The 16,800-nt window shown below is 31.8% G+C and overlaps 3 protein-coding genes across 3 annotated transcripts; 1 reads left to right on the top strand and 2 right to left on the bottom strand.

The window, feature by feature from the left end:
- Window positions 1-60: 60 nt before the first annotated feature.
- LOC103834709 (venom phosphodiesterase 2-like) lies at window positions 61-3,398 on the top strand. The gene is given in 2 exon segments (XM_009110780.3): window positions 61-1,463; window positions 1,687-3,398. A coding segment is annotated over 1 exon segment (1,335 nt). The 5' UTR covers window positions 61-116; the 3' UTR covers window positions 1,452-1,463; window positions 1,687-3,398.
- Window positions 2,942-4,486, bottom strand: LOC103834708 (venom phosphodiesterase 2). The gene has a single exon (XM_009110779.3). The coding sequence runs from the start codon at window positions 4,447-4,449 to the stop codon at window positions 3,100-3,102; it is 1,350 nt and encodes a 449-aa protein (XP_009109027.1). The 5' UTR covers window positions 4,450-4,486; the 3' UTR covers window positions 2,942-3,099.
- A 4,378-nt stretch (window positions 4,487-8,864) lies between these two features.
- On the bottom strand, window positions 8,865-16,791 carry LOC103834707 (spermidine coumaroyl-CoA acyltransferase). Its single transcript, XM_009110778.3, has 3 exons — window positions 14,171-16,791; window positions 13,641-13,892; window positions 8,865-13,106 (listed from the first exon to the last, which is right to left on the bottom strand). Exons 1-3 carry the CDS (start codon window positions 14,618-14,620, stop codon window positions 12,432-12,434), a joined length of 1,377 nt encoding a protein of 458 aa, XP_009109026.1. The 5' UTR covers window positions 14,621-16,791; the 3' UTR covers window positions 8,865-12,431.
- Window positions 16,792-16,800: the final 9 nt, after the last annotated feature.

Raw genomic sequence — 16,800 nt, 5'->3', positions numbered from 1 at the left:
TACCGGGAAACCGGACGTGGAAGTCACTCCAAGACCAAGACCAAGACCAAAATACTCAAAAGCTAAGCAGCTCTGATCAAAGTTTGAGGTTTAAGCAGAAGGGAGAAGAACAAGCCATGATCTCCTACGCCACAGTAACAGCTAAAAAGCCCATCTCAAGCTGCTTCATCTTCGCCTTCCTCTTCTTCTCTTCCCAAAACGCCGTCGTTTCTCTAAACCAAGTCTCAAACTCACAACCCGTGGCTCGCCCACTCAAGAAACTCGACAAGCACGTGGTTCTACTAATCTCCTCAGACGGGTTTCGTTTCGGGTACCAGTTCAAGACCAACCTACCAAACATCCACTGTTTAATAACCAACGGGACAGAAGCCGAAACGGGTTTAATCCCCGTTTTTCCGACAGTAACTTACCCTAACCACTACTCCATCGTCACGGGCCTATACCCTGCGTACCACGGCATCATCAACAACAACTTCGTGGATCCGAAAACAGGAGACGTTTTCACTATGGCTAGTCACGAGCCGGAGTGGTGGTTAGGCGAGCCGCTTTGGGAAACGGCAGTGAACCAAGGGCTCAAGGCGGCTACTTACATCTGGCCTGGCTCTGAGGTACGCAAGGGCTCTTGGGATTGTCCTAAAGGTTTCTGTCAACACTACAATAGCTCTGTTCCTGATGGTGATGATGATGATAGGGTTGATACCATATTGAGATATTTCGATTTGCCTAGTAGTGACATCCCTAGTGTCATAACGATTCATTTTAACGATCCTGATCCTCAAGGTCACCAGGTTGGTCCTGATGATTCTTTGATCACTGAAGCTGTTGTTAACGTCGACCGGTTGATAGGAAGGTTTATCGACGGGTTGGAGAAGAGAGGGGTCTTTGAGGATGTGACTATGATCATGGTTGGTGATCATGGAATGGTTGGAACTTGTGATAAGAAACTCATCGTTCTTGATGACTTGGCTCCTTGGATCAAGATCCCTAGCGGATGGGTTCAGAACTACACTCCGTTGCTAGCGATTAAACCGCCTTCAGGTCACGATGCTAAGGATGTGGTGGATAAGATGAACCAAGGCCTGAGGTCAGGTAAAGTGGAGAACGGGAAGTACTTGAAAGTTTATCTCAAAGAGGACTAACCAAAAAGGCTTCATTACTCAGACAGTTATCGTATCGCACCAATCATAGGACTGGTCGATGAAGGGTACAAGGTTGAGCAGAAGAAGAGTAAAGGCAAGGAATGTGGTGGAGCTCACGGGTATGACAATGCGTTCTTTTCGATGAGAAGTATATTCATTGGGCACGGTCCTTTGTTCTCAAGAGGAAGGAAAGTGGCTTCTTTTGAGAATGTTGAGATATATAATCTGATCTGTTCGATTCTTGGACTTAAGGCTGCTCCTAATAATGGGTCTGATGAGTTTGCTTCAAAGGTTCTCTTGCCACGCAAGTAAAGCAGAGTAAGGGTATGTTCATCCTTATTCAAATAAATAAGGCAGCCTATAATCTATGACTTGCGTTTTCAAGCCGCTGCAAACACGAAATATAAACGCGTTTTGATTTGTATTTTTTGTTTCGTACGATTATAACAAGATGTTCTACTAAACTTATTATAATATAAATGTTATTATTTAAGTACTTATAATCATTCCAAAAAATGAGCACTTGAAGAGTTATAATCTTTCCTAGGTGCATCTATACCATTAATATCTTGGAGAGAACAGAGAGGCGAGCACCTGGTGCGTTGTAGATTAGACAGAGCGGCTGCTACAAGCTCATGGGCTGAACTGTTTCCGTCAACCAGAAGCCAATATCTAGCACTTTACCACAGCCATGTGGGTAAGATATTAATTGTCTTAGCCTTTTACCTAACAAATAACATATTAAGCAACTGACAATTACTTGATCAATAATTGTATTGTAGTATTATAAATCATTTTTTACAGATTTGCATCTCGAATTCAACGTTGGCCACCGCAATAATAGGTGATTAGATTATTTGACGTCGATAATAGCAAAAAGAAAACAGATCATGTCATTCTATGCGATATGGCCAAATGGTGCACATATTTTCTTAGAAAAACTTCTGATAAAGAAGTAAGAGACCACATTATTCACATTAGTATTGCTACGGTACAATCATGAACTCGTTCACGGGTCTTGTAACCGGAGATAAGTTCAACAAAGGCCTAGACCCAAAATGGAGTTAGGTGAACCGTTCGAGAATGTTGAGATATATAATCTGATTAGTTCGGTTCTTGGACTTTAAGGCTGCTCCAAACAATGGGTCTGATGAGTTTCTTTCAAAGGTGATCTCTTGCCACACAAGTAAGCAGAGGAAGGGTAAGTTCATCCGTCTGCCAATAAAAAGGTAAGCCTATAATCTATGACTTTCAGGAAGTTATAATTAAACATGAAACATAAACGCATTTTATGTGCTTAAATCATTCGGAATCGGAATTATCCAACGAAGTGGTTATCAGCTTAAGCTTAGCTAAAGCAATTATATGTTCACTAAGAAGTATTATTAGCCTTACAGTACTAAGTCTAAAAACTAATCTATTATGCCCTACTGACAAAATATTAATTATGTCTTAGCCTTTTACCAAACAAAAAGTCTTAACAACGTACTAAATAATTTTGACAATTATTTTATCATTTTTTTGTTTTGTAGTTTTATAAATCTTTTGTTACACATTTTCATGTCGAATTCAACGTGGACCGCAATAAGAAGTGATCAGATTAATCGACGTAGATAGCAAAGAGATAATAGATCATGTGATTTTGTGCGATATATATGGTCACATGGTGCACATATTTTCTTAGAAAACTTCTAATAAAGAATTAAGAGACCACATTTTTCATGTTAGTTAGTAATCACTATAATATTTATTCAAAGAGTTAACTTTTGAGTAAAATGAAATTTAGAGAAAAAAAGAGGCTATTCAAGAACATATATTCATTTCTTATTCGTTTCAACAATTAACCAAAAAAGAAACAACAACAAAACATTACAAGCCACATAGATTTTATTAACCAAAAAGAACACAGTTATCAGCTTATTATTAATGAATGATCTTGAAATAAAATGCTTGTTTAGCTTTAATCCACTTCCCCTGTTTCTCCAGAGGACGAGAGAATGCTCCTAGTGAACAAAGAAGAACCATTGTTGGAAGCCGGCCTGAGTCCAAGAATCTCCGCAACAACATTATAGATCTGAACATTTTCGAAGGACGGCACTTTCTTTCCTTGCCTAAACCTAGGACCATGTCCAATAAAGATAGATCTCATGGAGAAGTACTTGTTGTCGTATCCATGATCTCCATAACATTCATGAACACCTGTTCTGTTCTGTCTAACAATTAGACCTTCTCCGACCATTCCTACAATCGGCGGAATCCGAGAACTCTCTGAATAGTGCAGCCTTTTAGGTAACTTCTCCTTCAAGTAAACCTGCAAAAACTCGCCGTTCTCTACTTTCCCTGAGCTTAAACCCTCGTTCATCTTAGCCACGAGTTCTGCGTTCTTCTCGCTTGGATTCTTGACATCTTTACCCCACTTAGGGTTCATCGCCAGCACGGGGCTATACGCATTGATCCAATCCGCTGGTATCTTGACCCACTCTGCTAAATCATCAATGTAAATTGTTTTCATGTCACAGTTTGTCACCATTCCGTGATCGCCAAGCAATATCACATTAACCTCATCGAAGATCTCCCTCTTCTTGAGCCCTTGTATGACCCTACCGATCATTTTATCGACCCGCCCGACCGCAGCGGTAACACGAGGATCATCAGGACCATACTCATGGCCTTCCTTGTCCGGTTGGTCGAAATACAGCATCAAGAAGTCCGGTATATCGCTCTGTGGAAGATCGAAGTAGCTCAAGACATTATCGACCCGTTCTTCAAAAGTAACCGAAGAGTTGTAATGAGGACACAACTCTTTAGGACAAGTCCAAGAATCTTTGGGGACTTCAGAGCCAGGCCAGAAGTAAGTGACAGCCTTGCGACCTTGGTTTGCTGCTGTTACCCACAACGGTTCACCTAACCACCATTTTGGGTCTAGGCCTTTGTTGAACTTATCTCCGGTTACTGGATCGGTAAAGGAGTTCATGATTATACCGTGGTAAGCCGGGTAGAGTCCGGTTGCGATGGAGTAGTGGTTTGGGAATGTCATGGTGGGGAAAACCGGGATTAAACCGGATTTGGCTTCGGTTCCTTCGGATATGAGTAGGTCGATGTTTGGTGTATCGGTTTTGAATTGGTAACCGAAACGGAAACCGTCGCAAGAAATCATTAAAACCACCGGTTTGTTGAGTTTCTTGAAGGGCCAGGGACGCCCGGTTTTGGACGAAGGAGAATCCAAACCGTTGGTCGTGGCAAGAACATGAACTAAAATGAGAAGGGTGAGAGATAGTTTGAGATACATAACATGTTTGGTTTTTGCCATTGGAAAGAATGTATGTGATGGTTTTTGCAAGCTGCAGCATATGATATTTATAGAACGAAATAAAAAAATTTCGTTTGCCTTTTTTTTTTCTTTTTATTTAAAGAAAACAAACTAGGATAGATAATATTAAATAGCGTTTGAAGGCTTGAAGTGTCGCCACATAGTTTCTATGTTAGGTACATGACATATAAAACAACATTAGACATATATGCCTATATGGGGTCAGAATATGAAACCTATATTTAAGTCTTAGTATATACAAATTAGGAATACATATATACAGTACGTTGCGGATTTGGGTTGCGGTGTTTTAAAAGATACTAGATCATGATCGGGCGGGTTTTTATTCCTTTGCAAACGCGGACTGTGTTTTTTTTATTGTAACGCAAAGTTAGCTATAAAACTTGTGTTTTGATTATTTTTTGTACATTATGAAGTTAATTTTTTTTAAACAATTATTACATAATTTCTCAGTGAATTTTATTATATTCTAACATCTAATATATCTATACTATTAAAATAGAAGTCATGACTTCTTTCTTTTTTTTTAACAAAAAGTCATGACTTCTTTCATGTGAGAATTTTTCATTTGGTCTATCCTTAAAAAATTATTAAATTTTAAATAACTTAATTATAATATCTTTTAATATTTTTATTTTTATTTGAAATATTAAATAAATATCTTAAATAAATTTCTAACAAAATCTACAAATATCTTTAGAATATTTTTAAAATATATTTTCGAAATTAGTTATTTAAAATTTTAATTATCGCGCAAAGTATAATTAGAAACTAAATTTTAGTTTAGTTTTGATTGTAAACAAAAATTAATAATTATAAAAATAATTTTAAAAATATTTTAATGATAAGAATAAGAGAATTTTTTTCAAATAGCTCTTTTTAAATTTTTGTCACAAAAATAGCACAAGAAGAAGAAAATTACCAAAATAACCCCTTTTATTTTAAAATTTTGAATATTTTTTTTAAAAAAAATTTGAAACCATATCCTCAAAATTTCATCCCTTAACTCTAAAGCCTAAGTTTAGATTAGTTTATCTTAGGGTAAATAGGATTTTTACCCTTTGATAAAACTTATTTTGGTCATTTTTTCATCGATGGCTATTTTTGTGAAGATAAATTAAAAAAGGCTATCATAAGGAATTTCTCTAATTTCAAATTGAATTTATTTTCAAAATTAAATTTAAGAAATATTTTTAAATATTTTAAAAAAATAAATATCCATTTCTATTTCTAATTTATAAATAAACATATCTTATCTATTTAGCACATAAATTATGACTTATTTCATATGCGATTTTGTTTTTAATTTAGATCACTTAGGGCCTGACTCGTTCAAACAAAGCGGTTGCGGTTGCGGAAGTTTGCGGATGCGAGTGGTTGCGGTTTATAGCAGTTTTGAGATTTGTACAACTGGTTATGCGGTTAGAAATTGATGCATTTGCGGGATACTTATGACTGGTTAACTACCTAATGCAGCAGCGGTTAAATAATAAATTGACAAAATTTACATTTTATATAATTATAAAAATATCAAAAATCATAATATTATAATAAATATGAAGATTATATTTAGAAAGTTATAGTTTTAAATTTTTTTAAATTATAGAAAATATTTTTATTTTAAAATTTTATAATAATAATTAAAATATAATATATATTTTAGTATTTTTATAATTCCAATTTAAAATTTTTATTTAATATTTTTTTTTTTATAAAAAAAACTCTAGCTGGAACCAATTTTTGAATTTATGAGGCTTAGAGCGGTTTGAAGAGGTTTAGATCGGTTTGAATAATTGTTGCAAAACGCCAACAACTGCTACCAACCGCAAAAGTTGCTTTTGCGGGTGGTAGTGGAGAAATCAGTCATACCCTTAGAAGTCATTCCTTTAAATACTTTTACCATGTAATACAATTAGTTTACACTTTCCCTAATAGATGAAACATTTGATCTTTATTAATTTACACGAACTTTAATAACATTAGACTAATTTTTTATAAACCAATTCGGTTTACTATTTATACATCTATACTTAATTGGTTTAATTAATCACTATATACCAAATTATCTATTATGTATGTTCAACTTAATTTAATTTCTATATATATTTTAAATTTATAAATATTTTTTTAATGTAAATCAGTATTGTTACATAATAATGTTTTCAAAATAAATTTTGTTACAAAAATACAAAATTTATAAAATTTATAGTAGTAATATTATACGTCACACAAATATTATTATAAAATTAGATAATATATAACACCGAATTATATTAATTTATTGACATATTATATTGCATAATCTAAAATATTTTATAAATAAAACCCGCACGGTCGTGAAGTTCAAGATCTAGTTTTGTGTGTTAAAATATGAGGTCCACCTTAAAAATCTACTTCGAAGAAGTTGTGATGTTTCTAATTTAATAAAATAGATTTCATTATTAATCGGCTTGTTAAACATATATTAATGAAATATGTAGCCAATTTTTGTTTTTGTTTCTTTTAAATCCTTGACTGTAACTAATGATGGAAATATTCTTAGTGATCATATTCTTTTAATTATTGAATCAAACCAAAGTTTTTTAACTAAAACTGACATAATATTGTTAAAAACTTGAATATGTTAATTATATTTACTACTATAGGTACTAATGAACATCTTTTTAGCGAGTAACATGAAAGAGTAACGCAAATTTGGAGTTTTAAGTACTATTTCCCAAAAGTTTGAGGCAGTTTGTGAATGAGCTTACACTATACAGTAAAAACAAGTGTCTTTAATAATATAGTGCCAGAGGGCAGTGGCGGTAATATTATCACGACAATAACGTTACCATCACCTGCTTGGTCCAAATGTGGGACAGTGGGAGAGCTGATATTTGATTTTGCGGTCTTGATTCGGCTCACGTTTTTATCACGAGAAACTATCCTTACGTGGACCGTGGTGGGATCTTCCTCTAACGGATGACTGGTTGTGTTTGATATGGTATCTAGATGTTGATAAGCTCATGCTAACTTGAAATGCGTTCGAATTTTGTAATTTTATGGGAACATCCTAAAAATAAGAGTGTAACTTAGGCGATGTGGATGACTGAATCCAAATGTGAAAAGTTCTTAATACTAACCACTTTAGCTCACGAAGCATGTGCCATAGCCAATACCCAACCCACCTATGCGTCTTCCAAATAAACAATATATGCTAAAAGACAACGTGAGTTCACAGGCAAGCCGTTTGTTCAGAGTACTATGACGACAAGAAAATTACTATCATCTGTTTGGTACAAATGTAGGATAGCCCTTGATATCTGATCTTACGGTCTTTGATTTAACTCACGTTTTTCCTACAACAAAACTATAATTTATTGGTGGGATCTTCTTCTGATGAATGACTGGCTGTGTTTAGATATTGGATCTTAATGTTGATAAGCCCACGCTAACTTAATAGGCGTGTTATAGCATGGATTAAGGATACTTAACAATCGTGTTAACCTAATTGATGATGGCTATATAAATCTGTGTAGAATGTATTTTTTCTGAAAAAAGTCTTTGTAAAATGTTTGATCGAACAAATCCCTTGACATGGATTAGTCAAAATTTAGAGGCAAATTTGTGGCGTGTTGTTTACTTCATCTCTAACATGATAACTAACTCTATATCTCTTCCTCGTTCTTTTCTAATTAATGATAAAACACAAACCCTGCTTAAGATAGAGAGACCATTAACATATGAAGTTTTCAGGGTTTAAGGAGTTTATAGAGTCAAAAATATTTTGTCGATAGGGACTTACGTAAGCTGTCTATCTTCTGAGCAAACTGCAAGCACTGATAATTTTATTTTAGGAAATTGGCTGTAAGACCATGAAAAAATGTATAATTTAATTACTGCCTAACTAATTTCTGCAAGACCATGAAAAATGTATAATTTAATTACTGCCCAAATAATTTCTCTAATATTCATATATACGGTGTTACTTTTCTATAATAATAATAATTTTTTTTGAACACTATAATAATAATAACTAGATAATAACTTGCACCGTGTGCAGAGTGAAATAATTGATTAGATTATTATTTTACGCTGTAATAAAATATTTGTCATAAAGCTATTTCAAGGGATGAGCATACAGATATCCGTTTGGATTCAATTGATCTATTCATATTTTGATTTTTAGAATTAGAAATTTAAATATGATTAGGATATTTACAAATTTTGGTTTAAATTTGGATTAGATTTAGTTCGAATCAATGCAGGTTTGGTTCGGGTTCGAGTCTGGGTACCTATTTTAATTATGTAATTTTTTTTAACAAAAATCCAAATACACTTAAACCTTAAAATCCAAAAATAAAAATAATATAAAAATCTACATAAAAATAGTTCAACTGAAATATTTAGATGGAGAACATATTTTTTAATTTTAGATATTTTCATATTAATGAATATATAATAGATATAAAATTTATAATAACTAATATCTTTAAGTATATAATTGTGTTTTAGATATTTTCGGTATCCAAAATATTTCAGTTTTGATAGGATTCGGGTCTGATTATCCGGATATTAAACTTTTGATCTATTTGAGTACTTAATCAGTTTTAGTTTGTGTTTAGTATTACTTTCAAATCAAGTTCGGTTCCGTTCTTTGGATCCAAATATATTACACAGACTTACTTTATTCTACAAATATAAAGAAAAATAAAAGAATGTAAAACTAATATGTTAGGCTTATTTTGCATACATAATTATTGGACCATACTTTAAGAATACCAATAAAAATGGTTGGATGTCGTGTCGATATTGTTGGATAGATTAAAAACTAATGTTGTCTATAACCTATAACGTGTACTTTCGTATTAAAGTTTTTGGTAAATATGATAAAACACTATACAATCAAGTGAAATGGGTTAGAATTGCTTCAAAAATAATGTGATCTCTTCACTCGGTATATTAATTACGTTTTTCAACCAATTTCGAGAATTTTCTTTTCTTTAAAGCTTTTATGATTTCAGAATTTTTCTAACAATCTGATTATGTTTCTAATTTTTAGTTTGATATGAAAACTCTGTAAAGAAAAAAAACATTTGGCTAAACTAAAGATCCAACTTTGTGTGTGGCGTTTTTTTACCTCAGTTTCCTTAATTCATAACGAATCACAATTATTTGTTACTTGCGTATGCATAAACCTCAACCATGGTTAAGTTCAGCAAGATACGAAACTATCAATTTCTAAAAATATTATCATTCTGGCATTTTAGTTGATATGAATGTTAATGATTTTGTAATTTATTTATTTCAACAACGATATTATTTAGTACTTACCTAGAGAGAACTTTAGTTCACTAATACAAAGGTTAAAAATACGAAAACTAAAAATGAGCTGATTAAAAAAAATATTGTGTGAATACATTAAATTGTATGCGGTAGAGTTAATAAAATTAGCGTGTGAACACATTAATTGCTAAATGACTGTGAGACTGACACGTAAGTATTCTAAAATTAGAATTAATGTACGACTTACACATGTCAATGTATGTGTGAACATATTTATTAATAATGTTTCCTTTTAAAAAATATTTCTTTATTAATATATAAGTGATATATTGTCTCTTCCTCCAACAGCTGAAACATGAAGAAAAATTAAAATTAAAATATCTTCGGTAACTCCACCTCCTTACGTTGTTTCCTCCTACTTTTCATGTGGAATAGGAGTAACCAACTGTTGATCATTTATTCCATATAATACTTCATCGCCTCTCCTATCCGCACATGTCAGCTTATATATCCTCACAATTATGCTATAAAAGTATATATTTCATGTTTCTATTTCATCTGAAATACATAGAATGAAAATCATCTTCTTTGCAATCATGTACTATTTTGGACGGTTTAATATCACCGCATGTAGCTTCTGAATTCATACTTGTATTTAATATCACTTAAAGTAGTTTCCCATAATATACTAGTAATTCCTAGTTTCATATTTTGATATTTGGATTAGGATTTATATTCCCGTATTAGGTTTAGTGATTACTTGATATGGCTTTGTTTATGGACGATTGAGGTTTACATTGGAGCAAGCATTATCACTTTCTTAATTTGGATTATGGTTTATATTTACGTGTTTGGTTTAGTGATTACTTGATAGAGTTTAGTTTATGGACGATTGGGATTGACATTGGGGAAATCATTACCACTTTCATATTGTGATATTTGGATTAGGGTTTATATTTTTCTGTTGGGTTTACTGATTACTTGAAGGGTTTAGTTTTGGAAGATTACAATTGACATTGGGGTAAGCATTACCACATTCCTAAAGCCATAGGCATATCAACATTTGAAAAATTAAGATGGTAGATTGTTTTTAGATTGCAACTACATTTTCACCTTGTCTATTCTATATGCCTCATGTAGAATGGAAATGAATTTGTTTGGCATTTAGAAATCTGGGTTTAGTTTATGGAATATTTGAGTTGACACTGGATTAGGGTTTATATTTCTGTGTAGGATAAAGTGATTAGTGGTTAGGGTTTAGTCTATAAACGATTGGGGTTGACACTGGGGTAAGCTTTACCACTTTTATATTTCCTTTTAGGGTTTAGTGATTAGTTTTTGGGGTTTGGTTTATGGAAGGTTTGGGTTGACGTTGAGGTAAGTATTATCTCATTCTATGTAATCATAGACATCTCAAAATTTGAACAATATATATTATACTATTTTTTTTGTTACTATTATATTTTAATAATGTTTCATATGTACTATTTGCATATTTTAATATTTGGATTAGGGTTTATATTTTCTTTTAGGGTTTAGTGATTAGTGTTTTAGATTTAGTTTATAAAAAGTTTGGGTAAACGATGGGGTAAGCATTACATACTTCCATGCAATCGTATACATTTCAAAATTTAAACAATATGTAATATGCTATTTCGTTGTTACTATTCCATTGCTAGGGTTGTGCTATACTATTTTAGTTATATGGAATATGAACTTTGTACTTTCAATTTTTCGCGTATGTTCATATATATTATGTAGTTTGAATACATTTTTTACTTTAAAATGTCTACTGTTTTTTTCTCATTTTATTGAATAGAGTTAAAATTTATGTGGTAAATAAATATGGGATATGCATTTTGTTTCCATATGTGATTGTAAATACGTCAGAAAAAGTACGACGTCATCTACTCTTTCACTTGCAGCTGGAAAGTGGAGGGATAAAACCGAACAGTTTGGAGTTTAAATGTTTGACATAGCATTTTGGCAAAATTATTGTCACTCACCTAATTTGTTTTCAAAATATGGCTATTACGCAAAGGACCCCTTTATTTTCGTCACCTATATGCTAAAGAGACTCTCTGAGCCATATGAAACGAATGGGATATAAATGTAGCCCAAACAAAATGTTAAAGAAACATTTCTATATTTTTTTCTTCTCCCCGATCTTGATTTTATTCTTCTAGTTGGAATCTAAACAAAATTTTGATAGTATGTATATAATTTCATTATCAACGAGGATATTTTATACATTGTTTAGCTCAGCTATATCCCAAAACATTTAAATCCAGCTTTGAAAAATTGCATATGATAAAAAAAATTCCCTGGGGGATTACGGCCTGGACAATGTCCAGATTGTATATGAACCTCCTGGTTAAGAAAAAAAAATTTCATATGATAAGCCTGCACCAAATGACGTTGGAACAAAAGCTCTAATTGTATTTTTAATAATAAATGTTTAACTAAAATAAAATATATTTTTATGAAAGTTTTGTAAACATAAAATAGTTAGATTAATTGTTAAATTTTTATAAGTTAAAAATACTATTTACAATTATTAACCAAATAAAAAGGAATCATTTGTGGATATTTCTTTTTATAGTCAAAAATGGAGTAATACATAAGAAAAAAATCCAACTCGATTTTAGAATTACACTATTTTAGAGTAAAAAATGGAATAATACATTGGCGATGCTCTAAAACCTTGGTTTCATGAGCTTTAACCAAGGATCGACCTTTTTAGCCATTTCTTTCTTCAAGTTAACCATTGCATTTCTTGGCAATGTCATGACAACTTTAGCCTCACCTTCCATTGATGGATCCAACTTCGGAGGTCTCATGATAATGCCGAAGTTACGTTCGTACTTCTGAGGTGTCAGCGGCCATATATTCACAGGCTTGTTCCAACCAAAGTCCATGGACTCGAACAATCCGGTGTTTCTCAAGTCTGTCAATAGAAATACACCATCAGCTACTCCTTCGAATTTGGCATATTCTTTCATCAATCTCTCTGAGTTCCGTAGCTCCTCCACGATATGCGTCTTGTTAAGAGATGATTTCTTGGCTCTCTTCACGAGCTTTGCAATGTCAGAGATCGATGATTCCTCTAGCTCCCTTGCAGGTATCTCAACATAAACGTCTATGTAAGCGTTACCATAGTAACCCTCGGGGAGTGGTGGATCTAGAACATTTCGGATTCCGACGGTTATGATAAGGATAGTGATGCCGTCTAAGTTTAGCTTCAAGGCCCGAGATGTTGCTTTCCATATGTAAGCACAAAGAATTTCGAAAGTAGTGAAATGCTCCTTAAGTACCACAGTGTCTTTAAGCCTACTTATATTTTCAGACATAATGTTTACCGTCTCTGTGACCTGGGGATCAAATATAGGATATAAACCAAAGTTTGTCTTGAATTAACAAAACAATAAAGATTTTTCTCGAATGTGTCACTTTTTCATATGTGGTAATTGACATTTAGCATTTTCAATACCTGGTTAATTTTTTAATTTGTTTTTTGTCCGTTTGATGTTAAATGGAGATCATTAACAAATATGAACGTAAACAGCAACTTCCTAAGACTTGAATAATTTTCATAGTTCTAACAAGAAAATAATATCTAAGAAAACATTATTTCATAAATAAGTAAACGCAACTAAATGTATAAATTAAAGAGCATTATTTTTTTAGTCAAAAGTCTAATCATCGTAAAGATTGTAGTTAGATTGTGTGTGTCTACTTTTTTAAAAACTGGTAAGTAGACTATGCAAAAATATGATAAACAAATATTTTCTTACGGCATAAGATGCAAAACACTAACAAACTAATAATTAAAATTTATCAATTATCATATATAGTAGATGATTTTGACAAACTTAGTGATCCAAAACTGATGTGAATAAACATACCATATCACCGCTTGGCATATATGGTGATGTGGCCATAAGACCTTCATAATCAGCGCCGGGTACTTTAGCCGGCTCACCGTCTAATTTCCCGACCAGTCGCTCTCTTTGCCACACCGGCACTACCGATAGCTCGCTCTTTCCGCTGGCTAACTCGGTTAGAGCATTGAAGATCGTAGCCACACCATAGCCATCACACAACACGTGTGTCACTGCTATGCCAATGGTGAATCCACCACAAGAAAATTTGGTCACCTTCAAAATCCAAAGGAAATATATTTTTCTTAATTAGATCTAACATTTTGATTTAAAAAATTTGACTGGGTTACAAAGAAACTATTTTGGCCAGTTTACAAAGAAACTAATTTTTGCTCAAATATGTGAATATTATATAAATATGGGAAGAACTTGTATGTAACACAAAAGCGATATATACAAGAAAGAGCTAGAATCTCAACCTTTTTATTAGAAACTATATATATACAAGGAAAAAAAAACCGATACCTAGTTTCAAAAAAAGAAGAAGAAGATACCTGCAAAGAGAGAGGATGACAGCCATTGTCACTTTGAAAATTAACATCGAGCTCATGCACAAGTTGCATTGCAACTTCATCGGCAAAGTTTTCTACATAGTTTAGAGAGCAGAGATCATGATCTGCTGTAGCAACTGCGAAAGGCACTCCTTCCCCAATACAAGCCAGCTGAAACTTTCCATCACTTTTTCGTCTCACTAGCTTGCCTGAAACTGGATAATAGTACAGCAGAAGGTCGGACAAAGCCTTCCTAAGAAGAGAGACCGGATCATTTTGGTTTTTCTCGTTTGGTTCATAAACGTAAATATATGCATACATAGGTTCGTTGATAGGTTCATTGTCTAAAGTAGAAAGGGAAAGATTTCCACAAGGTGTGTGTTTTAAGGGTTTAACAAACTCAACTGGTTTCTTTTCGAGTAATAGAGGTCTCGGTTTGGCTTGATTTGCCATATTACCAAGTTTTGTATGTATAATGTAAGATCATCTTCCCTTCTTATATAGTGAAGAGTTATGAAGTCAATTTTGAGACAATATTTTAATGATTATATAAAAAATATTACTTTATAACGCCCTGTTTTATTTTTATGAATAGCAGTTTTATTTAAAAATGCTGACTCAACTGCAACTCTAAAACTGTAATTATATCTTATTTTAAGAAAAAAACATTTATGAGCATAAAACAACTGCCATATTACGAAATTTAATCATACTTCAATTTTTTTTTTAAATTATGTGGAAACTATTTCAAATTTAATTTAATAAAAAGTTATATAAAATAAATAATATATTAGCTTATTTAATTAGTTATACTTATCGTTTAGTTTGATAATTTAATTATAATTACACAGTACATAATTATATTCTTAAGTTTCATTATTTTCGTTCTAAAATTAATTTATATTATATTTTAATATTTCTTACAAATATATTTAATTGTTTAAGAATGGAGAGTAAATGAAAGTTATAAGATTTTGGTACAATACTCATTATGTTTATATGTTAAAACATTGAAAACAGCATTCATAAATTTTAAACACAGTTGAAAAAGCAAAACAAAACAAAATAACCATGATTTATATCTTTGTTATATTTTTCGGTACTGATCGTGTTTTTTCTGCTAAAATTTTGAATTTCATTACTAGATAAACAGGTTGTATTGTCCATGTTCGTTTTGAATTTTGATAGCACTTGGCGACTAGTGCGTAGTGATCATCCACTCAGTCATATAAAAAAATAGGTAAGATTAATGGTTTATTTTCTTTATTTATTTTTGACAAAAATAAAATCTGTTTAATTTTGGAATTTTTTTAAATAATATATCTTTCTCTGTTCGAATCCATCTTGACTTTTCACCAAAAAGTGTCAAAGCTTGTTAAAAGTTTAAACTTTGAAATGATAAGTTCTTGCTCCACAATAACACAAAGAAGCAAGAGAAAGTAAAAAAAAAAACGGGTACATTATTACTATTCAGAAAGAAAAAAAAAGCTGCAGTTACGTTTTTTGTTGTTGTTTGTAAATTTCGTGCTAAGTGACAAAATAATCATGAAAGGCAACAAAGAAAAACGTGACTATATATATATATTCATAACCGTGTTACAAAAAAATAAAAATGTTCATAATCATTTTGTCATTTTGTGCTGAAAGTCATGATTCGTCACAAATATTTCATGACTAATTTAGTCACGTATAATTCGTGACTAATTTATTAATTCATAACTTTTTAATATATATATATATGTAATATTTATATTTTAAGTTAATTAAAAGCAAATAAATTTATAATTAAACCAGAAATGGATTTTATAATAAAATTGATTTATTTTGGAATGGTTTATAAATTATAATTTGTTATGATTAGAAATTTGGTTTATTAACTGATATTGGTTTACAAAATCGGTTTACAAGTTGAAATCAGTTTACGAATTAAAATTAGTACTAGATTTTGACCCACAAGCGCGGGATTTTTGGATTATATTATAATACAAAGTCTTATTATATCAAAAATATAAATTTTAACAGTTATATAATCTATGCATTAGTTTATTTGATATTTTATATGTACACATTTACGTAAATTTCTTTTAGTCATGAGAATTATATCCGGATAAAAAAACAAACCGAACCGACTCAGAAATATAGATTTAGTTCAGGTCCAGAAAATATAACCTATTGGGTTTTTTTATTGGACCCGCATGTCTTTGTTTGAGTCCGGGTCCTACCCTAGACCCGATCATAAATATGTTGTGTTTATTAGGTATACTTGGATATTTCGAATATGTTTCCAGCATTATGGATATTTTTTTAGGTTTTTGGTTTACGATTATAGTTTTTGATTTCAGGTAAATTTTCAAATTAAAAAAAGGGTATTTTCAGTTCAGTGACAAATTTTGAATAAGATTTTGAATTTTTAGGTATTTGAATTTTTTTGAGTATTTGTTTGGAATTTCAAGTACTTTTCGTGTTTCAGATATTTTTCAGATTTTTTAGATATTTCAAATTTTCTTAGGATCCTAAATATCCGAACATGTGTGGACCCATTACGTCCATATCGGGTCCAACAATCTTTTGATATAGATTTTTAATGTTATTGTACAAAAACATGATTGATGAAATATTTTTAGAAAACTCAT

Source organism: Brassica rapa, chromosome A08 (assembly GCF_000309985.2).
Source record: "Brassica rapa cultivar Chiifu-401-42 chromosome A08, CAAS_Brap_v3.01, whole genome shotgun sequence".
NCBI lineage: Eukaryota > Viridiplantae > Streptophyta > Magnoliopsida > Brassicales > Brassicaceae > Brassica > Brassica rapa.
This window is presented reverse-complemented; position numbering and strand designations above follow the sequence as displayed.

Excerpts from the sequence above, each read along its gene's own strand:
- LOC103834707 (XM_009110778.3), bottom strand. The coding sequence starts at position 14,620 with ATGGCAAATCAAGCCAAACCGAGACCTCTATTACTCGAAAAGAAACCA. Across the intron at positions 13,893-14,170 it reads GTCATCCTCTCTCTTTGCAG|GTGACCAAATTTTCTTGTGG; the intron begins GTATCTTCTTCT and ends TGGATTTTGAAG. Across the intron at positions 13,107-13,640 it reads ATATGCCAAGCGGTGATATG|GTCACAGAGACGGTAAACAT; the intron begins GTATGTTTATTC and ends TTTGATCCCCAG.
- LOC103834708 (XM_009110779.3), bottom strand. The coding sequence starts at position 4,449 with ATGGCAAAAACCAAACATGTTATGTATCTCAAACTATCTCTCACCCTT.